This window comes from Balaenoptera borealis, assembly GCF_965194805.1.
Source record: "Balaenoptera borealis genome assembly, chromosome: 3".
Taxonomy (NCBI): domain Eukaryota; kingdom Metazoa; phylum Chordata; class Mammalia; order Artiodactyla; family Balaenopteridae; genus Balaenoptera; species Balaenoptera borealis.
Window position 1 is genome coordinate 151,087,086 of NC_138866.1, and position 21,801 is coordinate 151,108,886.

A 21,801-nucleotide genomic window follows, 5' to 3' on the forward strand; every position below is an offset into this window, starting at 1 on the left:
TCCCTGTGTCTTCACATGGTCTCCCCTCTATACATGACTGTGTCCAAATTTCCTCCTCTTTTACAAGGACACCAGTCATATTGGATCAGGGTCCACCCTAACAACCTCATTTTAACTTAATTACCTCTTTAAAGATCCAATCTCCAAATACAGTCACATTCTGAGGTCCTGAGGAGTTAGGACTTCAACATATGAAATTCGGGGGGATACAATTCAGCCCATAACACAAGGCATGAATAAAGAGGTTTATTATGGCTCTTTTTTTTTTCTTTTGGTAATAGCAGAAGAATTGGTAGTAAATGCCCATCAGTAGGGTAATAAGGAAATAAACTATTGGCATATTAATACCAAAACATACTATACTGCAGTATAAAGAATGAAAGTTCATCACGTCATACTGGTAAGTGGAAAACCCTTAAAGAGCTAATACGCATACCGATTTGTAGTGTGCTGCCATAAACACACATATAAATGCAACAAAACCATTTCTAGAGACACTTTGATGTTTGTAAATGTATAGAAAAATGTATACAGTATTCGACAGGCTGATAACTGGTGTGAAACAGAATTGTGACTGGTGTGGAATAGAGTAGAATGTTTTTGTACAATGGTCGAATATTTTACAGCTTCAGTAAGTGATTCGTGTCTTATTTATCCAATTAAAAGTTTAAAAGAAGTCAGCAGATCAGCCATTTAAAATCCGTGGAATTTTAAAGCATCTCTGGGCTGAATCTTATTAAGTAAGAAACAAAAAACAGAATGATTCAACCTTGAAAAGGATTAAACAGAGCCGACAGTATTACGTTAAAATCAGAAGAGATACTGAAGCTGTTTTACAGATGAGAAGTAATGATTTTTTAAAAAGCTTTTTCAAGTTCAAGAGATGACAGTAATATTGAGAGACGAATTGAACTCTCTGCTGAGCAGCAAAGCCCTGGGCCCGATCTATTTACGATCTCCTAAGAAAGTTGCTCTACCTGCCACTCACTCCTTTTCAACAGGCTGTTTTCAAAGGAAATTGCAGGAGACTGGGAGGAAACGTGTGACCTCGTGAAACCGGCTTTCTTAGAGCAAAGGAAGCTCCTAGAAGTTCCAGCTCTAATTCATTTCACAGGCGAAAACCTGAGGCCTCGTGAAGCGCTGTTTGAAGATTCCTAGAGGCCCTGAGGGAATTTTTGGACCTGGCCTGCGTGTTAGAGAGAAAAACGACGGCCTCTGGAGGAAAATGAAGACGAGCACTCGGGTCCGAACCAGCCCGAGCAGAAAGCCTCAGCCGGACCAGCGGGAGAAACCTGTGGGGCGGGGCCAAGATGGCGAAGGAGGCGGGGCTTCAGGAGGTCGGGGCTGGAGGAAATGGGCCGGGGCGGGGCCTGGTAGGCTACCGAGGGCAGGGAGGCGGAGCCACGGGGGCCTCCAGCCTGTAGAGGCGGGGCTGGAGGCGTGTCCCGCTCAGGCGACGGCAGAGGGCGGGCCCGGGAAAGTGGTGGCCTGGGGCGGGGCCGGCGGTTCGCGCAGGTCCGGTCCCCGCGGCGGCACGGCGCTGCGCGACGAAGATGGCGACCTCCGGCTGGGCCCGTGCCGCCGTGGTCCTTCTCTGTGCCTCTGAACTGCTGCTGCTTCTACTGCTGCCGCTGAGGGCCTTCGCCGCTGAGGGCCCAGCCGAGACGCCCGGCGAGGCCACCCCACCTCTCCGGAAGAAGAAGAAGGATATTCGCGACTACAATGATGCGGACATGGCTCGTCTTTTGGAACAGTGGGAGGTCCGCGGCGCGCGCACACCCTCTAGGCTCTTCTCTGTGCCGGGCCCCTGCCCAGTGACCTCTTACCTTCTCCGTCTTGGGACCCTTTAGACCTCCGTCTCGGAATCTTCCGACCCACTAACCTCCTCTCTACGCATGCCATGAGCCCTTACTGACCCACTCCAGCCACCGCTAATCTTCATGCCTCCTCTCACCCCCGATCACCCTGCCGACCCCCGTCCCAGGCCATTCATCCCAGTGTCCTCTTTCACCATTCCCCGGGCCACTCCAATCACGGGTCAGCCTCTCCCTATTCAGCCCTACTTTGCCTTCTGTGCCCTGGTCGCCGCCGCGTTGCTCCCCGTGGTCAGTGCGCCCTCCTAATGGGGAGGGAGACCTTTTCCATTACACTCCTGAAGAATGGGACGAGTGGATGGGAGAGGGGCATGGTGAGGATTATCTTTCAAGAGGGCCGTTTCAGCTTTCATAGTTCTCCCGTGTTCTAAATTAGTAGGAATTCAGAGTGCCCATTTTGGTTATATGTCCCTGCTGAGAGTTTTTGTAATTTTGGAGTGGCTTTAATTTGAGGGGGGAGTGGTGTGGGAGGCGGTAGCAGAGGCTAGTGGCGCTCTCTCATGGAGCTCACATTTTTCGCTTAAGGGAGCAATGATTTGTTTTTGTGAGAGTCAGTTTTCTGATTTGTTACTTGAATGCACTGGAGTGTGTCATTACAGGGAGTGGGTAATAACCTTTTTAGGTAAGGTTGACTAACCAAAACCACGTTGCTGCCTCTTTTGCATCCAGAGGTGGGTGTCTTGTCCTGGTTCATTTGCACAGCTGGCGAACCAGAGTCAGAAGCTTGGGTTCTGCTCACTGTGTAACCTTGGGCAAGTAGGTCTCCACTCTAGACCTCTGGTTCCTTATGTGCAGAATGAAATTTTCCTGGATGATTTCTTTCAACCCTGATGTTTTGTTATTTTGTGGTTTATCTGTGTGTGTTTGTATTGGATAGAGGCTTTCAGACATGAGTTTAAAGTACCATCCGATGCATTTGACTGGAAGAAAGCAGTTTTCATGTTGACCTGCAGCTGAAGGAAAGCTCGGGGTCGATCTGGGTGTTTGCCAACCACTAAGGAAAAAGGAACTTGGTGCAGCAGTTCCTTCCCCACTTTCCATCTCCCTTGCAATCTCCCAATCTCTTTTTGGACTCTGGCAAATGCAGTTTTTGATCCACCAAAGTGAGAATCGCATCTCATGCAGAAACCCTAGCCTGGAAATACTCAGACCCTGAGCGAGACAAAAAAGGGTGCTGCAGAGGTGTACAAGGGATCCAACCATCAGGAATAGCAGTTAACAGTAAAAATAACTGCAGTACACAGTAGAAATGGCTGAGTGCTATAAAAAGAAAGTGCTGTGGGAATCTCAGAGGGTTTCAGGAAGGAAATGGTGTTTTAGGTAGACCAGGGAATGTGGGAGAATGGCATTACTAACTGAGTAGCATGAGCTGAGGTGGATGGGACGTGAGGAGACTGGGCAGAATGGTGTAAATGTTAATAGCCCAGGCTGTGGAGTTAGACTGCCTGGGTTCAGACCACTTCAGCTTGGAAATCTGGACTGGTAAAGAGCCTCTCTGGACTTTAGTTTCCTCACCTGCAAAATAGAGGTGTTAGTACCCACCTCAGAGTTGTTGTGAGGATTAACTGAGAAAACTTGGAAAGAACCTAGAGTAGTGCAGCTCTAACTATTAGCTACGCTGATATAATAAATTGGTTAGGTTGGCTGGAACAGACTTTCTGAAGCCACATAGTGAGAAGTAAGGATGGAAAGGTTAGTGAGAACCAGGCCCTGCTAGGCCTTGAATCCTGTGGGGTTTGGACTTTATTTAGAAGGAAAAATGTAGTCCCTGATGAGTTTGAAAAGTTGTGTTACCCAAATGTTATAACACTGGCATGTTTAATCATCCATAACTTCATCCCAGAACATGTGTTGTAGTCTTTTGGTTCTGCTTCTGTATTCAGACATAGTTTTTACAGCTGAAAGCATAGCATCAATAGAATTTTTTGCTGTTCTTTTTTTCTTTTGCTATATATTAAGCATTTCCCCAGGTTACTGCATAATCCTTGTAATATTTTTAAAAGGCTTCAGAGTATGCCCTAGAGTGGTCGTTTCAGCTGTCAAACGTTTTTGAATAGTGGAATATCATGATTAGGGCTAAAATTCAGGAAAATTAATTGGTCAGCAAAGTTTAAGATGGAGGAGAAACTCTGAAGGCAGAGACAGCCTAATATTTATTGAGTGTTCATTAGCTAACAAGGCTAAACACTCTTATCTCATTTAATCCTCTTACCTGTTTGTGGAGGGAGGTACTTATCTCTGTTTTCTAGATGATTATATTGAGGCACAGAGAGGTTAAGTAACTTGCCCAAAGGCACACAGCAAATTAGCTTAATTTTAAATTCAGTCACTTGACTTTAAAGCTTGTTCTTTTCACCATTTTACTACACTGCCATACAGATTGGTGAACAGAGTGCAAACGAAGGGAGATGAGGAGGACCTGGGTTAAGCTAGAAGCTGCAGTAATGGATTAGAAGGGAGAAAGATATGTGAGAGATTTTATGCTCTTAACACGACTTGGCAGTTGATTGACTGCATAACCAGGAAGGTGACAAGGATAATGCAGTGAAAGGACAGAGGTTTTGAACTCAGCCTTAACCCTTGGAAACTGTGTGATTCTCATTTTCCTTATCCGTAAAGCCAGAGAACATCCCACTTCGCAGGGTTCCTTGCAGATGAAATGAGCTCATGTTTGCAGACGCTCTGCAAGCGTGAGCGCCCTTCCCCAGTAGCAGTGATTTTTTTCGGTGGGAGAGCAGATCCATCTCTGGTCGCTTTTTTGAAGGAAGCAGTGCTTCCTCCCCTGCTGGCAATCCCTGAATTCTTCCCGCACCCCTCTGCTACTGTGAGCATCATGCCCGCAGCGAGAGGCCTGCCTCGGGGGTGGAGTGGGGCAGGAAGGGGAGAACTCCTTCCACTTCCACCGTGTTGCAACTACTGCTGAGTCCCGGTTGGTATAGGAAAACCGAAGGTGATTCCTTCTTACATTACTGTAACCAGGTGCCGCAGAGGGGTAGGTGGGGAGGGATCCAGAGCCAGACTGTGAGTCTGTACTTCGGCATCAACCCCTTCAAGCCTGTGGCCTCGAGTAGGTTACTTACCTTCTCTGAGCCTCATCCACTTCTCTATTCAATGGGGATCTTGCAGAATTGTCCTGAGGTGGGAAATAACAAATGCCTGAGACACAGTAGCTACACAGTAGATGGTAGCTGGTATTATTATCAAGGACCCTGGGAGGAAGAAAAGGATTTACAGGAAAAGGGAGTTCAGCTCTGTAGCTGTTTAATTTGACAAACAGCAGTGGAGAAGTGGTGAAGCCGGTCAGAAATGCAAGACTGGCCTAGAGGCAAGCCTGGGTAGGGTGTGGGGAGGGCCGCTTGGTCTTCCCCCCCCCTCCAGCCCTGCTTGGGGGTAAGCGTTTGATTGCTTTCGGTTTAGGGAAAGTGATAGAACAAGTAAGCTTACTCAGGGAAGCGGTGGAACTAAGAATAGACCTGGACAATTGCTTGCATCTAGGGTACTGGTTTTCTTTTCCTTTTGTAACTGAAACTCACCCTCAAACATATAAAATGGAAATTAAAAGTTCTTGAAACGATCCTTACCTTGGCTATATGCACTAGACTTCTGATTATTTAATTATATTTTCATGAAAAAGAAATGGTGCTTGTGACCTACTGAGTTAATGTCATGACCATTAGTAGGATCAGCTTGAAAAATAAAAATATTCTAGGTAATTGAACCAACTAGACGTCTTGAAGTATTTTAAGGCAACCGTAACAGATGTTACGGAGAAATAGAAGAAAATACAGTCAGAAACAGCCTGTGAATTTGGCCACCGGGAGCTCCTGTGTACTTTGAGAGGGTGATTTCCATAGTCGGCTGGAGGCCAGGTTACAGAGGGCCAGGTGGTAATAGGCAACATGTATTAAGTATTTACTGCTTGCCTTTGTGTCATTGAATCCCCCAAACAAGCTTAGGAGGGAGATGCCGTCATTACCCTCTGCCCCCATTATAGGTGAGGAAAGTGATTTTCCACTTCTCCAAGCTATAGGGGTGGGACCTGGAGCCGAACCCAGGTCTGTGTGACAGTGCAGCCCATGCTCCTGCCTGCAGGTCACCAGCAGCTCTTTCAGAGCAAAATGAGGAAGATGTGGGTCAGTTGAGAGGGTGGCGGAGTTGAGGAAAGGGCTGGCCTCACACTGCTAGGGCCTTGGAGATCACCTAGTTCTGCTTTTCCTCTTACGGACGAGGAAACAGGCCTCGAGGATTATGGAGTCTTGTCCAAGGCCACACCGGTGAGTTCGGTGGAGCTGACGTCAGAGCCTAGGTCTGATACAAATATGGATCACCTTCAAACACTGCTTCAGAATTCTTTCATTCTCATCTTTTATTAAAAGTATGTTTACTACAGTACATTATTGTTGTGTCTTAAGCCTTGGCCCTTCAATGATTTGTCAAGAGGCCCAAGTAGTATATAGGGGCTTTCTGTTTCATTTTAGGTTGGGTTTTTTCGTGTGATTTTTTTCTTTTTTTTGATAACAGCTTTATTGAGATATAATTCATGCCATGTAGTTCGCGTTTAAAGTGTACATTTCAATGGTTTTTATAATATTCAGAGAGTTGTGCAGCCATCACCACAGTCAATTTTAGAACATTTGCATCACCCCAAAAACAAACTCCGTAGTCTCGGTCACCCCTCCCTGAGTTCCTCCCAGCCCTCCAGCCAGCCCTAGGCAACCTCTAATCTACTTTCTGTCTCCATAGATTTGTCTGCTCTGGACATTTCATATAAGTAGAATCATACAATGTGTATGTAGTCTTTTGTGTCTGGCTTCTTTCACTTACCATAATGTTGTCAAGGATCATCCATGTGATAACATCGAGCAGTACTCTACTTCCTTTTTTGTGGGGGGGGCTGTGTTGGGTCTTCGTTGCTGTGTGCGGGCTTTCTCTAGCTGTGGTGAGTGGGGGTACTCTTTGTTGCGGTGCGTGGGCTTCTCATTGCGGTGGGTTCTCTTGTTGCGGAGCACGGGCTCTAGGCACAAGGGCTTCAGTAGTTGTGGCTCACGGGCTCTAGAGTGCAGTCTCAGTAGTTGTGGCGCACGGGCTTAGTTGCTCCGCGGCATGTGGGATCTTCCCGGCCCAGGACTCGAACCCGTGTCCCCTGCATTGGCAGGCGGGTTCTTAACCACTGCGCCACCAGGGAAGTCCCTGCATTTCTTTTTGCTGCTGGGAGTAGCCTTTTCTCCAACGAACACAGGTTCTTTTACATGGTTTTAATTCATTTATCTTCTATTTATTGGTTGGCATTCTACCATTAGCAATTAACTCACTTGTTTGTTTATATGGGTCTGGATTCAGTGGTTCTTATTTTATTTGGGAGTTATAAATCATTCTGTCATTATTTTGATTTTCAAATTATTCCAGATTAGGCCCATGAGCTCTGTTTCATGTTGGCTTCTGTGTCATTCTGACACATCCCATAATTCTCTGAGCACTTTTTCACTTTCTGATACAAGACGATATTCCAGACTCATCTTCTGTTTTCTTTGCTGGAATTAGCCTTTTCTCTGTGGAACCCTGATTCTTTCAAATATTATTATCTATCTGTCTATCAAAAATCATAAGTTCCTTCTGCTGCCTCCAATGCCAGCCCAGTACCTCAGGTGCATTCTTCCCCCTTCTGTATTTGTAGCTCCCTTCCCCAAAGGGAGGAACCTGGTTCTCATTAGCCTCAATACAGTTACTCCTTTGCTCAAGCCTAGAATTCACAGATTGTGGTTCAGAATTGCTAGCTTACACCACTGCAACAACCAAACCTACTAACTAGAATTGAATATTTGTTTATGGTTCTTATTTTTTAGGTGGAATTGATGTACATGAAATGCAGATTTTCAGTATTCAGTGAAAATTCATGAGTTTTGACAAATGGATACATCTGTTACGTTATCCACACCCCTGTGAAAATACAGAGCATTCCCATCACCGCAGAAAGTACCCTCGTGTCCCTTCTCAGTCAGTCCCACCTTGTAACCCTCTCCCCCAGAGGCAGCCACTGTTCTCACTTCTGTCGTCCTGGATTAATTTTACCTGTTCTTGAATTTCAAATAAATGAATTGTATAACGTGTCTGATTTTTGTGCCCGGCTCTGTCACTCAATACAGTATTTTTGAGATTGGTTGCATGTATCAGTATTTGTTTTTCTTCATCGCTGTGTAGTATTTAATTGTATGACCAAACCCGAATGTGGCCGTTCTTATAATCTACCATATTGGGTAGATTCTTTGAGGGTGAAAAAGCTTTAGAAACCCATCACGTGGGGTTCTCTGTGACTAGTGACCTGGAGTGATGAGTGCTGCCTGAAATTTAGACTTTGCTTGAAAGTCAAGTGGAGGAGGGAATCCCCTGGGTTTACTTCTTTCTGTTGTAATTTAGATCATAAACCTACACCTGACATCATACGCAGATGTTCTTGCCTTTGCCAGTTGAAATGCACACTTTATGTGATGCTTTTTTTCCCCCATCCTTATAGAAAGATGACGACATAGAAGAAGGAGATCTCCCAGAGCACAAAAGACCCTCTGCACCTATAGACTTCTCACGGATAGACCCGGGCAAGCCTGAGAGCATATTGAAGATGACAAAGAAGGGCAAGACTCTCATGATGTTTGTCACTGTATCAGGAAGCCCCACGGAGAAGGAGACGGAGGAAATCACGAGCCTCTGGCAGGGCAGTCTTTTCAACGCCAACTACGATGTCCAGAGGTAAAGCAGCAACAGCCTTGCCGAGAAAATGGGGGCTGTGCTGGGGCTTTTTCTGTGTCTGTGTAATGGCATATCCTTCCTGGCAGTATTTATAAGGGCCCTGGACCTTTCCTATCTAGTCTGTCTTCTTTTATATTTATTTATTTACCTTTTTTCTTTTCTTTGAAGAAGAGCATTCATTTTTGGTCAAAGCCGGTAAATTTATTTATTTGTTTGTTTTAATATCTCATTTGATCCTAAAGCTATTTATGTTTGTGTCTTTAACTTTTCTTTTATCTGAGTAAGAAGCTGTATAGCTTAGCCTCTGTGGGGGGCAAATTAGTTACAGTTTGACAGTAGTGTGCCTCATCCTTTAGAAGTCTCTGGTTGTCAGAGAATGCTTTTCTGTGTAGCTATGTTTACACATAAGCTTGGACCAGATTGTTACTTTAAAGAGAAGGAGCCCAGTTGTCAGAGGTCAGTATACTCCTAAGATGCAATTTTAAGGAATTTCCTTTTTCTTCCCCAGTAACAGTTCTGAAATTTAGGGTCTTCAAATATCTTAGTTCGGGAAATGTAAAAGGAATGAAGGAGTACTCAGAGCATGTCTAGGATGGCAGAATGCTTTTGTTAGCTTAAGTAGACACTTAGGGGAACAAATCAGTGCTGTGGTGGTTACTGGTCCAGAGCTCTCACCGATCTCTGGAGTGGTGGGGCGTTACAAACGGAAGGGTGGTGTCGTAGGTGTAGCCCCTCGGGAACAGAAGGATTGTGCCCACTGGCCGCACTAGTGGTCCATCCACCCAGGCTCCATCCTGTTCCTCTCTGCTCCTTGGGGCCTGGTGAGTGTGGACGTACTTGGACGCTTGCTGTAACTTCCAGGGTTAGGATTTCTGTCCAGTAGCCGAGCATCCTCCTGAGCCCTTCATGGGCCTCTTATGACCTGATCTAAACTGGTGTTTCTCAGCCTTTATCAGCAGAGTCGTTTTGTCAAATGAAAACTTATCTGGGCCCTTCAGGATGTAAAACGGACCCAAATGGCAGCCTCCCCCTCGCTGCCCCGGCGGAGGCCCTGAGCACGTCTGCAGCCTCCCAAGGCCCTCTTCCTAATCCCGCCCTTCACATGAGCAGCCACTTCTATATCACACCCCCCACCCCAGGTTCTCCTTTGTTTTGATCTGAGCCGAGGTGTTAAATAGTTCAGCCAGCTAGTATTTTCAAACAGTGACTGTCAGACCTTCGAAAATAGAATGTTTTGTTCTGTATTCATGTAGAATTTGAAAAAGCGTTCTCGGTTAAGTGCCACAGGACCGCTCTGACCCATTAGCCCTGTACTAGCGGTGAGCTGACTGTGGTCCCGTCTCTCTGTCAAGGTTCATCGTGGGGTCAGACCGTGCCATCTTCATGCTGCGTGACGGCAGCTACGCCTGGGAGATCAAGGACTTCTTGGTCAGTCAAGACAGGTGTGCCGATGTAACTCTGGAGGGACAGGTGTACCCTGGCAAAGGAAGAGGAAGCAAAGAGAAAAATAAAACCAAGCAAGAGAAAGGCAAAAAGAAGGAGGGGGGAGAGCCGAAACCCCGGGCTTCGAAGGAAGGCAATCGAGCTGGGAGTAAAAGAGAAGAGCTGTAGCGGGGCAGCTGCGGGCTCTGCAGAGGAGCTCGGGGAGCTCAGCCAGGGCGCCTGGGCCGGGGGCGGGCGTGGGAAACCATGAGTTCTCTGCTGGAAAAGGTCTGCCACATGACCAGTTTCTGGTCAGTGTAAGAATTACTGTTGAAAAGGCTTCAAGTCAGAAGACAGAGGTTTCGTAATTAACATGGGACACTGACAAATTCACGTTTACTATAAAATCACTTTAAATGGAAACCTGGCGGTGTTGCTCTTTCCCATAAATGTGGGGAGTCTCCGGCCAGGCTGTGGCACCGCTCCCTTCGCTGCACCTGCTCTCATCCGGCAGCCTGCTGTATCCATGCTTTTTATTTCTGTTAACTGAAAGGATACCAGGTTCTCATCGGACAAACTTAAGACTCCTGACTTAATTGAATCAGGCTCTCCATGCCACAGACATCACTTCATTACTGTGAGATTAAAAACGCTCCACAGGAGCACGGCACAGAGCTCCGGTATCTAAACATACAATCAGGACGCCAGGATGTGTAAACCCCAAATCTGTGCAGAAGATGCAGAGAACAGAAAATAATGCAACTTGGAAATCCTAAGTATTCACTTCGAGTTTCTTGGACTTGAATCCTTCTCGTCAGTTATAGAGAACTCTTGGTATCTGTCAGGTTTCATGTGGTCTGTAAGGCCAGGGGTTCTGTCAGAATAGAACTTTATTTAGGAAAGAGTAATGCCGGTGTTGAGAGTTGTGTGTTCCATTTAATGTGATGATTTTCAAGGGTGTAAATCGGGCATCAGCAGAGTTCTTTGCAGAGTGAAGCGGAAGACTCAGTAACCTCATTCACTTCTAAACATTTTTCTTTGATAAAGTGCCTAAATTTGTGGTGTTTTTGTGTGGTACTAATATGATGTGCTACCTGTTACTGTCTGATGTTGCTATTCATACGTCAGAGCCTACTCTAAGAGTTACAGAATTTATACACAGGTGTCATTTTTAAGAACTAAAATTATTTGTTCAAAAAGTCTCCCCTTGTGATTTTAACAAATCAAAAACAGCACTCACACGGTTAGAAAACGTCATCGTTAAAGAACGGTACAAAGCAAAAAGCCTTGGCCTCCCCTGCTGCCACTGCCTTGTCCCAGTGGAAGCTACTGTTAATTTGTTTTCAAAGAAAAAAGAAAGGTACACTTACTGGTTTATAGTGATATGTATTTGTTTTGGCCTTACAGCCTCTATTTCCCCTTCTTTTGGTAACTATTCAGATCTCCCCACGGTGACCCACGCCCTCTTCGTTTTCTGTTCTGTGCTGTACGGGGATGTTTACCCTGCAGGCCCCCCACTCCAGGGAGGAATTAATCCCAGGGTGAGTCTGCTTGAGCCGCCTCAGGAAGAGGCGTTCTGTGCTTCTCATACAATCTGAACCCGGGGGAGTGAGGCTGGAGCTGCTGCCGCCCTCTTGCCCCCTCCAGGGGAGGGCTGTCTGAGGATGAAGCCGGCAGTGGGGAGAAGCAGGGGGAGAGCCGGGTCCTGGTGGTATCGCCTAAGCCCCTGCATCCAGCCTCGTCTGAAACCAGCCCTGCCCCTGGGTTTTTTTGGTTTTTACTTGGGCGATTTGTTGGGTTTCTGTCATCTGTAGCCGTGATGGCCTCGTATATAGGGCAGCCGTCCTGATTGGATGCTTGTCTTCATTGAACAGAAGGGCGCACACCCTCCACCCTGCCCAGGACCTTGTGTTTCCACTTAGCTGGCTTTCCGTGTCACAGTGTACACGTCTGTCTCATTGCTTCCTATGGGATATGCGGCCACATCAGCCTGTATTGACTAAGCGTCTGTTACATGCTGGGCACCACTAGATGCCAGCAACAGTGTGGATACAGCCCCTGCCATCGTGAAACAGTGATTTGGTGGGGAAAGACAAATATTAATCCTATACAAAGTGAAATGGGAACCGTTGAAATAGGAAAGAAGTACAGTGCCAAGAAGTGGAGGAATCTTGGGATGGTCAGAGGGGACCTCTCTGAGGCAGGAGGAGGGAGTAACCTAGGCAGAGGAAACAGTCCATGCAAAGGCCCTGTGGTTAGACGGGACAGAGGAGGGACAGCGGGAAGGCCAATGAAGAGGCTGGGGCACAGCACAGGACCAGGCTGGACAGGTGAGTTATGGAGGTTTTATGGGGGCCTGAGAGCTTATACAAGTCTGTGGGATCTCTTAAACAGTACACCTTTATGAATAAGAATTATGAAAGTGAAGATTTATTTGGAAGATTCCTATGTAAGAGGGGCCCATTCACTTGGAAAATCCACCTCTGCAAGCCAGCTGTTAAGGTACGGAACTGCCTTACCAGGCGATAAAGCTAAATGCCTGCTGTCCTGACTCCTGTCTCCCTGGCTATCCTCCCCCGCTCCCCCTGGGAAGCCCTAGACCTGGTACGTTGCAGTAATGAGGATGAAAGCTGGAACTGTAGCGTCTGTGTCGGGTGCACAGGGTCTGGCAGAGATTCAGGAGGACTGAAGGATGTTAGCTGTGGTGGGGTGGATTCGAGCGGTAATCTGATTTGCACTGGCTACACCAGAGAATTGATTGGAAGCGGGCAGTGGTTGGTGTGAGAGGCAAGTTGGGAGGGTCTTTGAGTAGTGCAGGCCTTGCCTGAAGGTGGCGCAGGATGAGCTGGGTGGTGGTGAGGTTTGACCCACGGTTCCCATGCACAGTCCCTGCTGATGCACATTGAGTTTTCAGGGTCTCGCTAGTACGTACAGTGCTGCACTGGACATTTTAACAGATATTACCAACTATTTTGGTAAACTTGTGTTTATATCTGAGGGGCAAATTCCTAGCAGTGGAATTGCTAGAAGAAACAAATTTTAACCTTCCCATGTAGACTGCCAAATGACCCTCCAATGTGGTTTTGTTAACTTAGCTTTGCTAACGGTAGACCTCAAATCCTGGCCAGCACTGGGCATTACACTTGCCAATTTAATAGATGTGAAAACCACATCTTCATTGGCTACCCTGAAGCCACCCTAGTGGAGAGGCCACGTATAGGAGCCACACAGAGAGAGAGGTGCTCAGAGAGCCCCACCTGTTCCAGCCCCAGCTAGGAGTCATCCCAGCCCAGGCGCAGACAGGTGAGCAAGTGAGCCTTCAAATGCTTCCAGCCCTCAAGACGTCCCAGCCATGCAGGAAGCAGAAAAGCCACGCCCAATCTGCAGATTCATGAACAAGGGAAATGTCATGTTTAAGGGAGGGGCGGGGGGTATATAATACATATACACATGCACATATATAAATTCATTTTTACTTTTCTTTTTAAATTTTTTAAAATTATGTCCACGCTGCGCGGCATGCGGGATCTTAGTTCCCCAACCAGGGATCGAACCCATGCCCGCTGCACTGGGAGCGTGGAGTCTTAACCACTGGACCACCAGGGAAGTCCCCAATTTTACTTTTTCATGTTTGTTTTCATGTCTCTTGATTTAATACATTCACATGACATCTTTGACTATCAACTATGAAGCATGAGAACTTAATAATTAGACATCCTTCCACCCCCCTGGTTTTTGATAGTTAGGTTGTGGTTTTTAGTACTTGTTTCCTTCATAATGTTAAACCTCTTTTTCTTTTTAAATTAAACCAACTTAGTATGTATTAATCCCTCATCAAGGTGGAGGAATTCTCAAACTTCCTTCTGTCTCCTGATTCTTCTTTAAGAGTGTTATTTGTACACTGACAAGTTGTGTAATACATCCATTGGAGTGGTCTGAGGCCAGCCTTATCTTTCCTCTTAGAAGCGACTGCTTTTTCGATCAGATCTTGGGGATCCTGCCTCATTCCTATCATTCAGTAATTTTGCTAAAAAGATTTTTCAAAATCTTTTTTTTTCTCCTAGAATATGGTGTGTCATTTCCAATTGCAATTTAGGTGGTTTTTTTCCCATCATGTGAAAAAAAGATTATCTTCTATTGTTAACTTATTTTCAGTTTTGCGTTGGTGTTTTGGGCACCAATTTTTTTCTTAGCTCTGAAATGATTTTTTTAAAATCTCATTCTGTTTTTAATCTGTTTTTATTGAGCTGTTTTTATTAGAAAACAAGTTTTCATTAAATTCTGTGAATTCAGGAAGTCCAGATGGAGACTCTGTACTTTCCGGATTTTGTTTGTTTGTTTGTTTGCTTTTCTGCAAGGAACTGCCAACTTTGTTTTTGTATCTCATGTTTTTTCATGTTTGCTTTTTATTTATTTTCTTAAATTTTATTGAAGTATAGTTGATTTACACCTTGTGTTATATTTTTTCCCAGAATAGAATATTTTTCTGTATTTGTACATGTATTCTTTTGTGGTGGTTGTTTTCTAATTGCAGCATGTTTGGATAGATACCACATCTTTGTTTTTTCCCCTCTTGTTCATGCTTTGTAGACACAGCCTTTCCCAGACCTTGGCCTAGACCATCTGTCTTTGGTGAATTCTCCTGACTCCCTTCCCTCCTTATCTGAGCATTGTTTGTTTTCCTGGAGCTGCAATTCAAGGCCTGAGTATTGCTTTTTCTCAGCTTTTCTATAACCTAACAGGAAAGGGAGGGGGCTCAGGCTGTGTGGCCTTGCTTGACGAGTAGGCTGTGCCCTCCTGTGATTTTTACCAAATGTTCTAGACCTTGGTGGGGTCGGGGCGATGGAGGCGGGTAACACTCTTCCTAGAAGGTTTCCTATCCAGCCTTCGGAGAGTCCCTCTGATTAGCAATGGACCTCGGAGCCCTGGCTGCCCTCTGGGAGGGTCAGGCTGGAGTGTTCCTCTCTATCTAATAACCATGTTTCTCCCGCCCCTGTAGAAGGAGGAAAGGCCATGCCAAATGCTGCTTTTGGCTAGGGAAGGGCTAGGCATGGGCAGTGAAGCACTTGCTACAGGCACGTGATGTAAGGGGCATCACAAAACTCAGTAAAGAGAAATATTTTAATTCTGTATTTAAAAAATCAAGTTAATGTTAAAAAAAAACTGATGATGAAAAGATGAAAATGTTAAAAACAGGAGCAGTCAGAGCAAGGATGAGGGTGAGACAGTGAGGCTATGCAGGTATGGGGTCAAATCTAAGGTCTTAAACCAGCGGTCTTTAAGTAGTATTTCTTCATATTTTAAGAGTTCATATTCCCTGACTTACCAGGTTCGTGCTTTCAGAATAAGACTTGAAAGCCTTATTGTACAGATGTTACAAGATCTCCATGAAAGAAAGAAATTCACCCACCTGCACAGCCTCCCAGCTATTCAAGCCTTGTTCATTTGACCAAGCTTCCGTTCAGGTTATTATCTCTGAACTTTAAAATCACATAGTTGTCATCATAGCAGAAACGGAATTTTGTTTTCGGCTTTTTCCACTTAGCCTTGTATCATAATGAAGCTTCCCTGTTGCTATACGGTCTTCACATTTAACATTTCAGTGGCTGTGTAACTGTCCCATCCTTTTCCTGCAGAGAAAGTTGGGCCAGACCGCAGTGTCAGACGTGGCGCTGCTACTTACAAGGGCAAGAGTCTAATCTGTGTCTCATCCGCATCCCCTTCCAGGAGCGTCTGCTTCATCCCAAGGCTGCCCTGTTCGCAGGAGTGACCCTACTCCCCTATCCCACCCCCCTTGGATGGTCACAGTCACTTGGACCAGAGGTGGGCACCTCACCCTGGGCACACACCTGGTTGGCAAATCAGATCCTCTTGGCTAGAGATTGAATGATTTGGTAGCTGAGTCATCAGCAGTGGGACAACTAGAGTGAAGGTTTCAGAACTTCTGTTGGTGAAATTTCTGGACTTGCCCTGAGTTTCTGACCTCCTGGGTCTTGATTATTCTGGTTGTTCCTGGATTCTGAGAGCTCTGGATTCTGAGAGCTCTAGATCCTTATGAGCTTTTCACTAGAGCTACTTTGAAGAAGTTTCTGCAATTGGTCTGATCTCCCCACTCTAACTTTTTTTATTCTCTGTTTTTATCTGTCTAAACAAGGTATGAAACAAAGCAAAGATGTCAGGACCCTCGTTCTGTGCTGTATCGCTACTCTCTTGACCTCTTCCTATATTGTTGAATATTTGGGTTCTTTTTAGTTACCCACAATTGTCAATTTCATTGAAATTAGTTTTTCTCCTGCCTTAAGATGACTCCTTTAGTAGTGTTTTCAAGATTACTGGAACAAAGGACATGTTTTTATTATATGTTGTCATTTTACTTCCAAAAGGATTATATCAATTTGCACGGTCAGCAGCAGTATATGAGCAGACCCATCCATTCTGCCAAAAACTCACTAGAATTGGGCATTATTATTATTATTATTTTTTTATAAATTTATTTATTTGTTTATTTTTGGCTGTGTTGGGTCTTCGTTTCTGTGCGAGGGCTTTCTCTAGTTGTGGCAAGCAGGGACCACTCTTCATCGCGGTGCGCGGGCCTCTCACTGTAGCGGCCTCTCTTGTTGCGGAGCACAGGCTCCAGATGCGCAGGCTCAGTAATTGTGGCTCACGGGCCCAGTTGCTCCGCGGCATGTGGGATCTTCCCAGACCAGGGCTCGAACCCGTGTCCCCTGCATTGGCAGGCAGATTCTCAACCACTGCGCCACCAGGGAAGCCCTGGGCATTATTTTTAATTCATTAATGTATTTATTCATTCAGAAATATTTATTGATCATCTACATGGCAGGCATAGTTCGAGGTATAAAATGTTAATTTATTTTAATTTGCATGCTTCTCAATCTCTTGGTGGACTCTGTTAAAGAAAAATTTTGTACTAGACACTTGCTAAAAATGGCAAGGAAGATTTTATTTACGACTGTTGCAAAAGGGGAAAGAGATTGAATTCAAGTCTGAATGCAGTTAGTCAAAGAGCAGAGTGAGAGGGTCAGTGGATGGAGAATTAGATTAGCTATCAAGGGTAGGGGGATGCTTGCTAAACTGGCTTCACTGGATTCTTACCAAAGACTGGCCCAAGGCTGAGCTTTCAAGGCGGGGGAGGATTAACCTGACCTGGGAGGATTCTTTGCTAAAAAAGGGCTCAGCAGGCTGAGGTTGAGGCCTAGTTGAGATGAGGCTTCAGAGGAACCTGACTCAAGTTTGCTCAAGGAGGGCGTCTTTGTCCACTCCAATTTTTTTTTTCAACTCCAATTTTTTTTTTCAACTCCAGTTTTTGTAATGTGTGTGCTCCTTATTAAACATAGAAATTAACCCTTTGACTGAAAGCTGATGAAAAAAATGTTTTCCTGTGATGATGCGGTGAGGTACCTTGTTGACCAGGCTGGGTGAGGCCAGGGCTTGAAGCTGAGGGGCCTTTACAGTAGCCAAAGCTTGGGCTCTTCACTCGGGGGTCCTTGAGGGTGGACGTCTGGGAGGAAAGTCCCGAAGAAAAGGCCAGGCTGAACTCAGCTGGGGAGCAGAGGAGGAAGATGTGGATGGTAATGACTACAACAAACACGTTTTGGACTTGAGAACTTCCACCGGCCTCCCATTATTATGCACCACGTGTGAACCTCACACCTGCTCTGCCTTGGAGGTGTGGGCAGTCCCTGTTCACAGGTGAAACGGGGGGTGGGGAGGGGGTTTGCCCCTGATCACAGGACCAGCCAGTGCTCTGCCTGTTTCATAAAACCCCTATCAGGTGAGGTAGAAATGTTCATTCTCTCCACCTCACCGTCCAGAGAACCAAGGCACAGCTGGGGAAAGTGATTTGGCCAGAACCCTCTAGAGCAGGGGTCCCCCTGAAGAGACCATTAGCATCTTCCTGTGAAAGAAAATAAGTCAAAAATTTAAGGGACACCATCGACATGTCCATTGACAGAGGAATGCATAAAGAAGATGTGGTACATATATACAATGGAATATTACTCAGCCATAAAAAAGAATGAAATAATGCCATTTGCAGCAACATGGATGGACCTAGAGATTGTCATACTGAGTGAAGTAAGTCAGAGAAAGAGAAATATCGTATGAAATCCCTTATATGCGGAATCTAAAAAGAAACGATACAAATGAACTTACTTACAAAACAGAAACAGACATACAGACTTAGAGAATGAGCTAATGGTTACCAGGGGGGAAGGGTGGAAGGAAGGAATAGCTAGGGAGTTTGGGATTGACATGTACACACTGCTATATTTAAAACGGATAACCAACGAGGACCTACTATATAGCACAGGGAACTCTGCTCAGTGTTAATGTGACAGCCTGGATGGGAGGGGAATCTGGCAGAGAATGGATACATGTATATGTATGGCTGAAACTATCACATTATTAATCGGCTATACTCCAATATAAAATGAAAAGTTAAAAAAAAACAAAGAAACCAAAATAAATAAATAAATAAATTTTCATTTATTCATTACTTTAAAAAAAAGTTAAGGGACATGCCCACTAGGGGGCAGCAGAGACCGGCATGCTTCACGGCATCCGCATTGCTCGAAGCTCTGACTTCGCCACCCACCCTTCGGGCAGAATTCTTCAGCTATTATTTTAATGAACAGATCACTCAGTCTGTGCTTGCCAAATATTTGTGAACATCTGCATACGCCTCTCTCTCTGGATTTCTCTTTGAAACCTAAAAGATTATCTGCTCCGTGTGTCCTGTTCTACATAAATTAATTTACGTCATCCTCCTAGCAACCCTGTGCAGTCGATACTATAATATCATCCCCATCTTACACACAGGGAAACTGAAGCACAGAGAAGTTAAGTATTTCTTCCGCGGTCGCACCACTAGGGAGTGTCAAAGCCAGCACTTGAACTCAGGTCGTGGGGCTCTGCCTGGGAAGAGGGCTGCTCCTGTCCATCTGGCCTCATTGCACACCCGCTCGCCAAGTATGTACCTACTGAACACCTACAAGTTCCAGGAATTGAGCCGGTGATGGGGGTGAAGGCGAACAAGGCAGTAAAGCCCCTGCCCTCCTGGTGTTTAGAAACGGCATTAAAAGATGCTCAATGGCCCTTTCCGTTTATTGAGCATCCACTGTGTGCAGGCTCTTTACATACTTTATTTCATTTACTCTCCACAGCCCTGCAGGGTTGCAATTCGTTAGCTGTTAGTGTGAGGCCCGTTAGAGCACAGCTTAGGAGTTGCACTGCCAGGTCCTGCATTTTAGGAGCTGTATCATCTTGGGCACATCATCTAAGCTCTTCGCTTAAGGCTATGGGCACTAATAAAAGTTCCTGCCTCATAGACGTGTTGTGAGGATTAAATGAGTGAATCCACGTGAAGTGCTTAACACAGCATGCTGTACGTATTAACTGTTATTGTATTTTTTCTTTTTTTATAAATTTATTCATTTTATTTCTTTATATTTTTGGCTGCGTTGGGTCTTCGTTGCTGCGCCTGGGCTTTCTCTAGCTGTGGCGAGCAGGGGCTACTCTTCGTTGTGGTGCACGGGCCTCTCATTGTGGTGGCTTCTCTTGTTGCAGAGCACGGGCTCTAGGCGCGCGGGCTTCAGTAGTTGTGGTGCATGGGCTCAGTAGTTGTGGCTCGTGGGCTCTAGAGCGCAGGCTCAGTAGTTGTGGCGCATGGGCTTAGTTGCTCCGCGGCATGTGGGATCTTCCCGGACCAGGGCTCAAACCCGTGTCCCCTGCATTGGCAGGCGGATTCTTAACCACTGCACCACCAGAGAAGCCCTTGTTTGTTTTTTTAGATGATTAAACAGAGACTCATAGGGTTAAGCCTCTGGCCCAAGGTCACTGCTAGCAAGGAAGGAATGGCATCCTTCCCCTCTGGAGGCAGTGCTCTATTCACTGGAGCACCACAGCCTAAGGAGGGGGATGGGATAGAAGTCTGCATGGGCTGCAGAGATTGTTCCGGAAGAGTGGCCATCTGCCCAGTGCAGCGTATGCAAGAGCAGAGTGGGTCTCCTTCTGTTCAGGCGGGAACATCCACCGCTCCCACCTCCTTGGCACTGCACTCCCAGATACTTGCATGGTTGAGGACCTTCACGCTTAGGTCATGTGGCGTCACCCTGAAAATGACTAGGGGCAGAGCTGCCCTAGTCCAGGATGGACTGCAGGCTGACTGTGCTGTTTGCTAGGACAAGGAAGTTTCCGGGGGGCAGATTTCAGGTCTCATCCAAGTGTCATAAGCCAGAAACTCCGGGGCCCTCTCCACTTGGCATAGCGTCTGGGGAAATCTGAGTTGGCAGCCGGGGCCACGTGGTAAACTCTCCCTAGATCTTGTTGAATTGATTCAAGCCTGTCAATGAGCCCATCACTCAAGTTTTGTCAAACCCTGGATCTGAGCAGCCCCCCTTGCAGGATTTTTAGATCTTAGTGCACAGTGCCCTAGCACACTCAGAGCAATTTTTTTTTTTTTTCCCTCCGGAGAAGTCTGCCGAAGTTGCCAGGGTGAAGTTTCTGAGCTCACAAATCTGAGGCCTGGAGTTGGGGCCGCAAGGAGGGCTGCCCTCCTGGAATGTCAGGAATTCCAGGGACATCTGGCCTGCTTTGCATCTGCTGGGCCCGCCAACCGGCATTCTTCCTTGTGGGGAGCGAGGCTTCAGTGATGGGCCTGGAAACACTGAGGCCCCTTTGATCCCGGCCTCCTGCTGCAGCCCACGTTGGATGACCTTGAGTGCCAATTTGATGTCCCTGGGCCTCACCTCTTCTATAAACAGGGGTGACAAGTTCTGCCAGGCCTGGAATCCACATACCAAGGTCTGGAAGAAACTGAACTAGAGGAATTCATTCCAGCGCCAAGGAGGTCCCTGAACCCCTAGTAGAGAAGCTTCTTTCCAAATGCCCTAAGGTCTTTGCTCCTCCTTTAAATTCTCTTGGGCAAAGATGGCGTTTTCTGCCTTTGGGCTCCTACTTCTAGTTTTAAATCAATGTATGCCCCGGGCTAGGATGGATCACCTCTCTGTACCTCAGATGGACCAGACAGCTCTCACCAAGGGAATTTAACCAAGGGAAGCGGCCACCGAGGAGGACTTGGCTATCGCAAGCTAGTTCCTTGGGCTTTTGAGAGGCAGGATCAGGAAGGAGGGAGAAGGGGAGGGAGGAGGAGGCACAAAGGCTGGAGGGACCAGCGTGGAGGCTGTGGAACTGCTACCCTCAGAAGGAACGCGAGTGTGGGCTTGGTGGAGGTGGCAGGGCTGGAGGGGTGTGTGTGTGTGTGGGGTGTGTGTGTGTGTGTGTGTGTGTGTGTCTGAGAACATCTCTCACGTGCAGCATGCCAGGCCAATTGAGCTCCAAGGTCTTTTAGCCTGTAATATTCTGTGACTTACAGAACCCACAACGATTTTGCAACTGACTTTGCAAATGGGCAGTTTGTTATTACAAACTCTTTGTCAATATTATTTCAGTGAGGTGTAATAGTTCATCAAATGAGACTGTAATTTATTTAGTCACTCCCGTGGAGTCAAACGTTTATGTTCTTTGAACGTGTCAAATGATTATAAATAATGCCATAAAGAACATCTTTATACCTAAGCTTTGTTTCCTTAGGCTACATTCCCAGATAAATAATTAGTAGGTCAATGAAAAGGACTATTTTTAAGGCTCTTGATCCGTAATGCTAAGTACTTTCTAAATAGTTATTTCCAATTTTCAGAAGTTTTTTATTAAGGAAGTATTTTAAATGTACACACAAACATGC

At 46.0% G+C, this 21,801-nt stretch overlaps 1 protein-coding gene across 1 annotated transcript; it reads left to right on the forward strand.

Annotated features, from left to right (window-relative positions):
- The first annotated feature begins 1,484 nt into the window (after positions 1-1,484).
- Positions 1,485-11,417, forward strand: MESD (mesoderm development LRP chaperone). Its single transcript, XM_082388569.1, has 3 exons — positions 1,485-1,760; positions 8,386-8,618; positions 9,971-11,417. The coding sequence occupies exons 1-3, from the start codon at positions 1,554-1,556 to the stop codon at positions 10,227-10,229; spliced, it is 699 nt and encodes a 232-aa protein (XP_082244695.1). The 5' UTR covers positions 1,485-1,553; the 3' UTR covers positions 10,230-11,417.
- The last annotated feature ends 10,384 nt before the right edge of the window (positions 11,418-21,801 follow it).

Excerpts from the sequence above, each read along its gene's own strand:
- MESD (XM_082388569.1), top strand. The coding sequence starts at position 1,554 with ATGGCGACCTCCGGCTGGGCCCGTGCCGCCGTGGTCCTTCTCTGTGCC. Across the intron at positions 1,761-8,385 it reads GTCTTTTGGAACAGTGGGAG|AAAGATGACGACATAGAAGA; the intron begins GTCCGCGGCGCG and ends CCATCCTTATAG. Across the intron at positions 8,619-9,970 it reads GCCAACTACGATGTCCAGAG|GTTCATCGTGGGGTCAGACC; the intron begins GTAAAGCAGCAA and ends CTCTCTGTCAAG.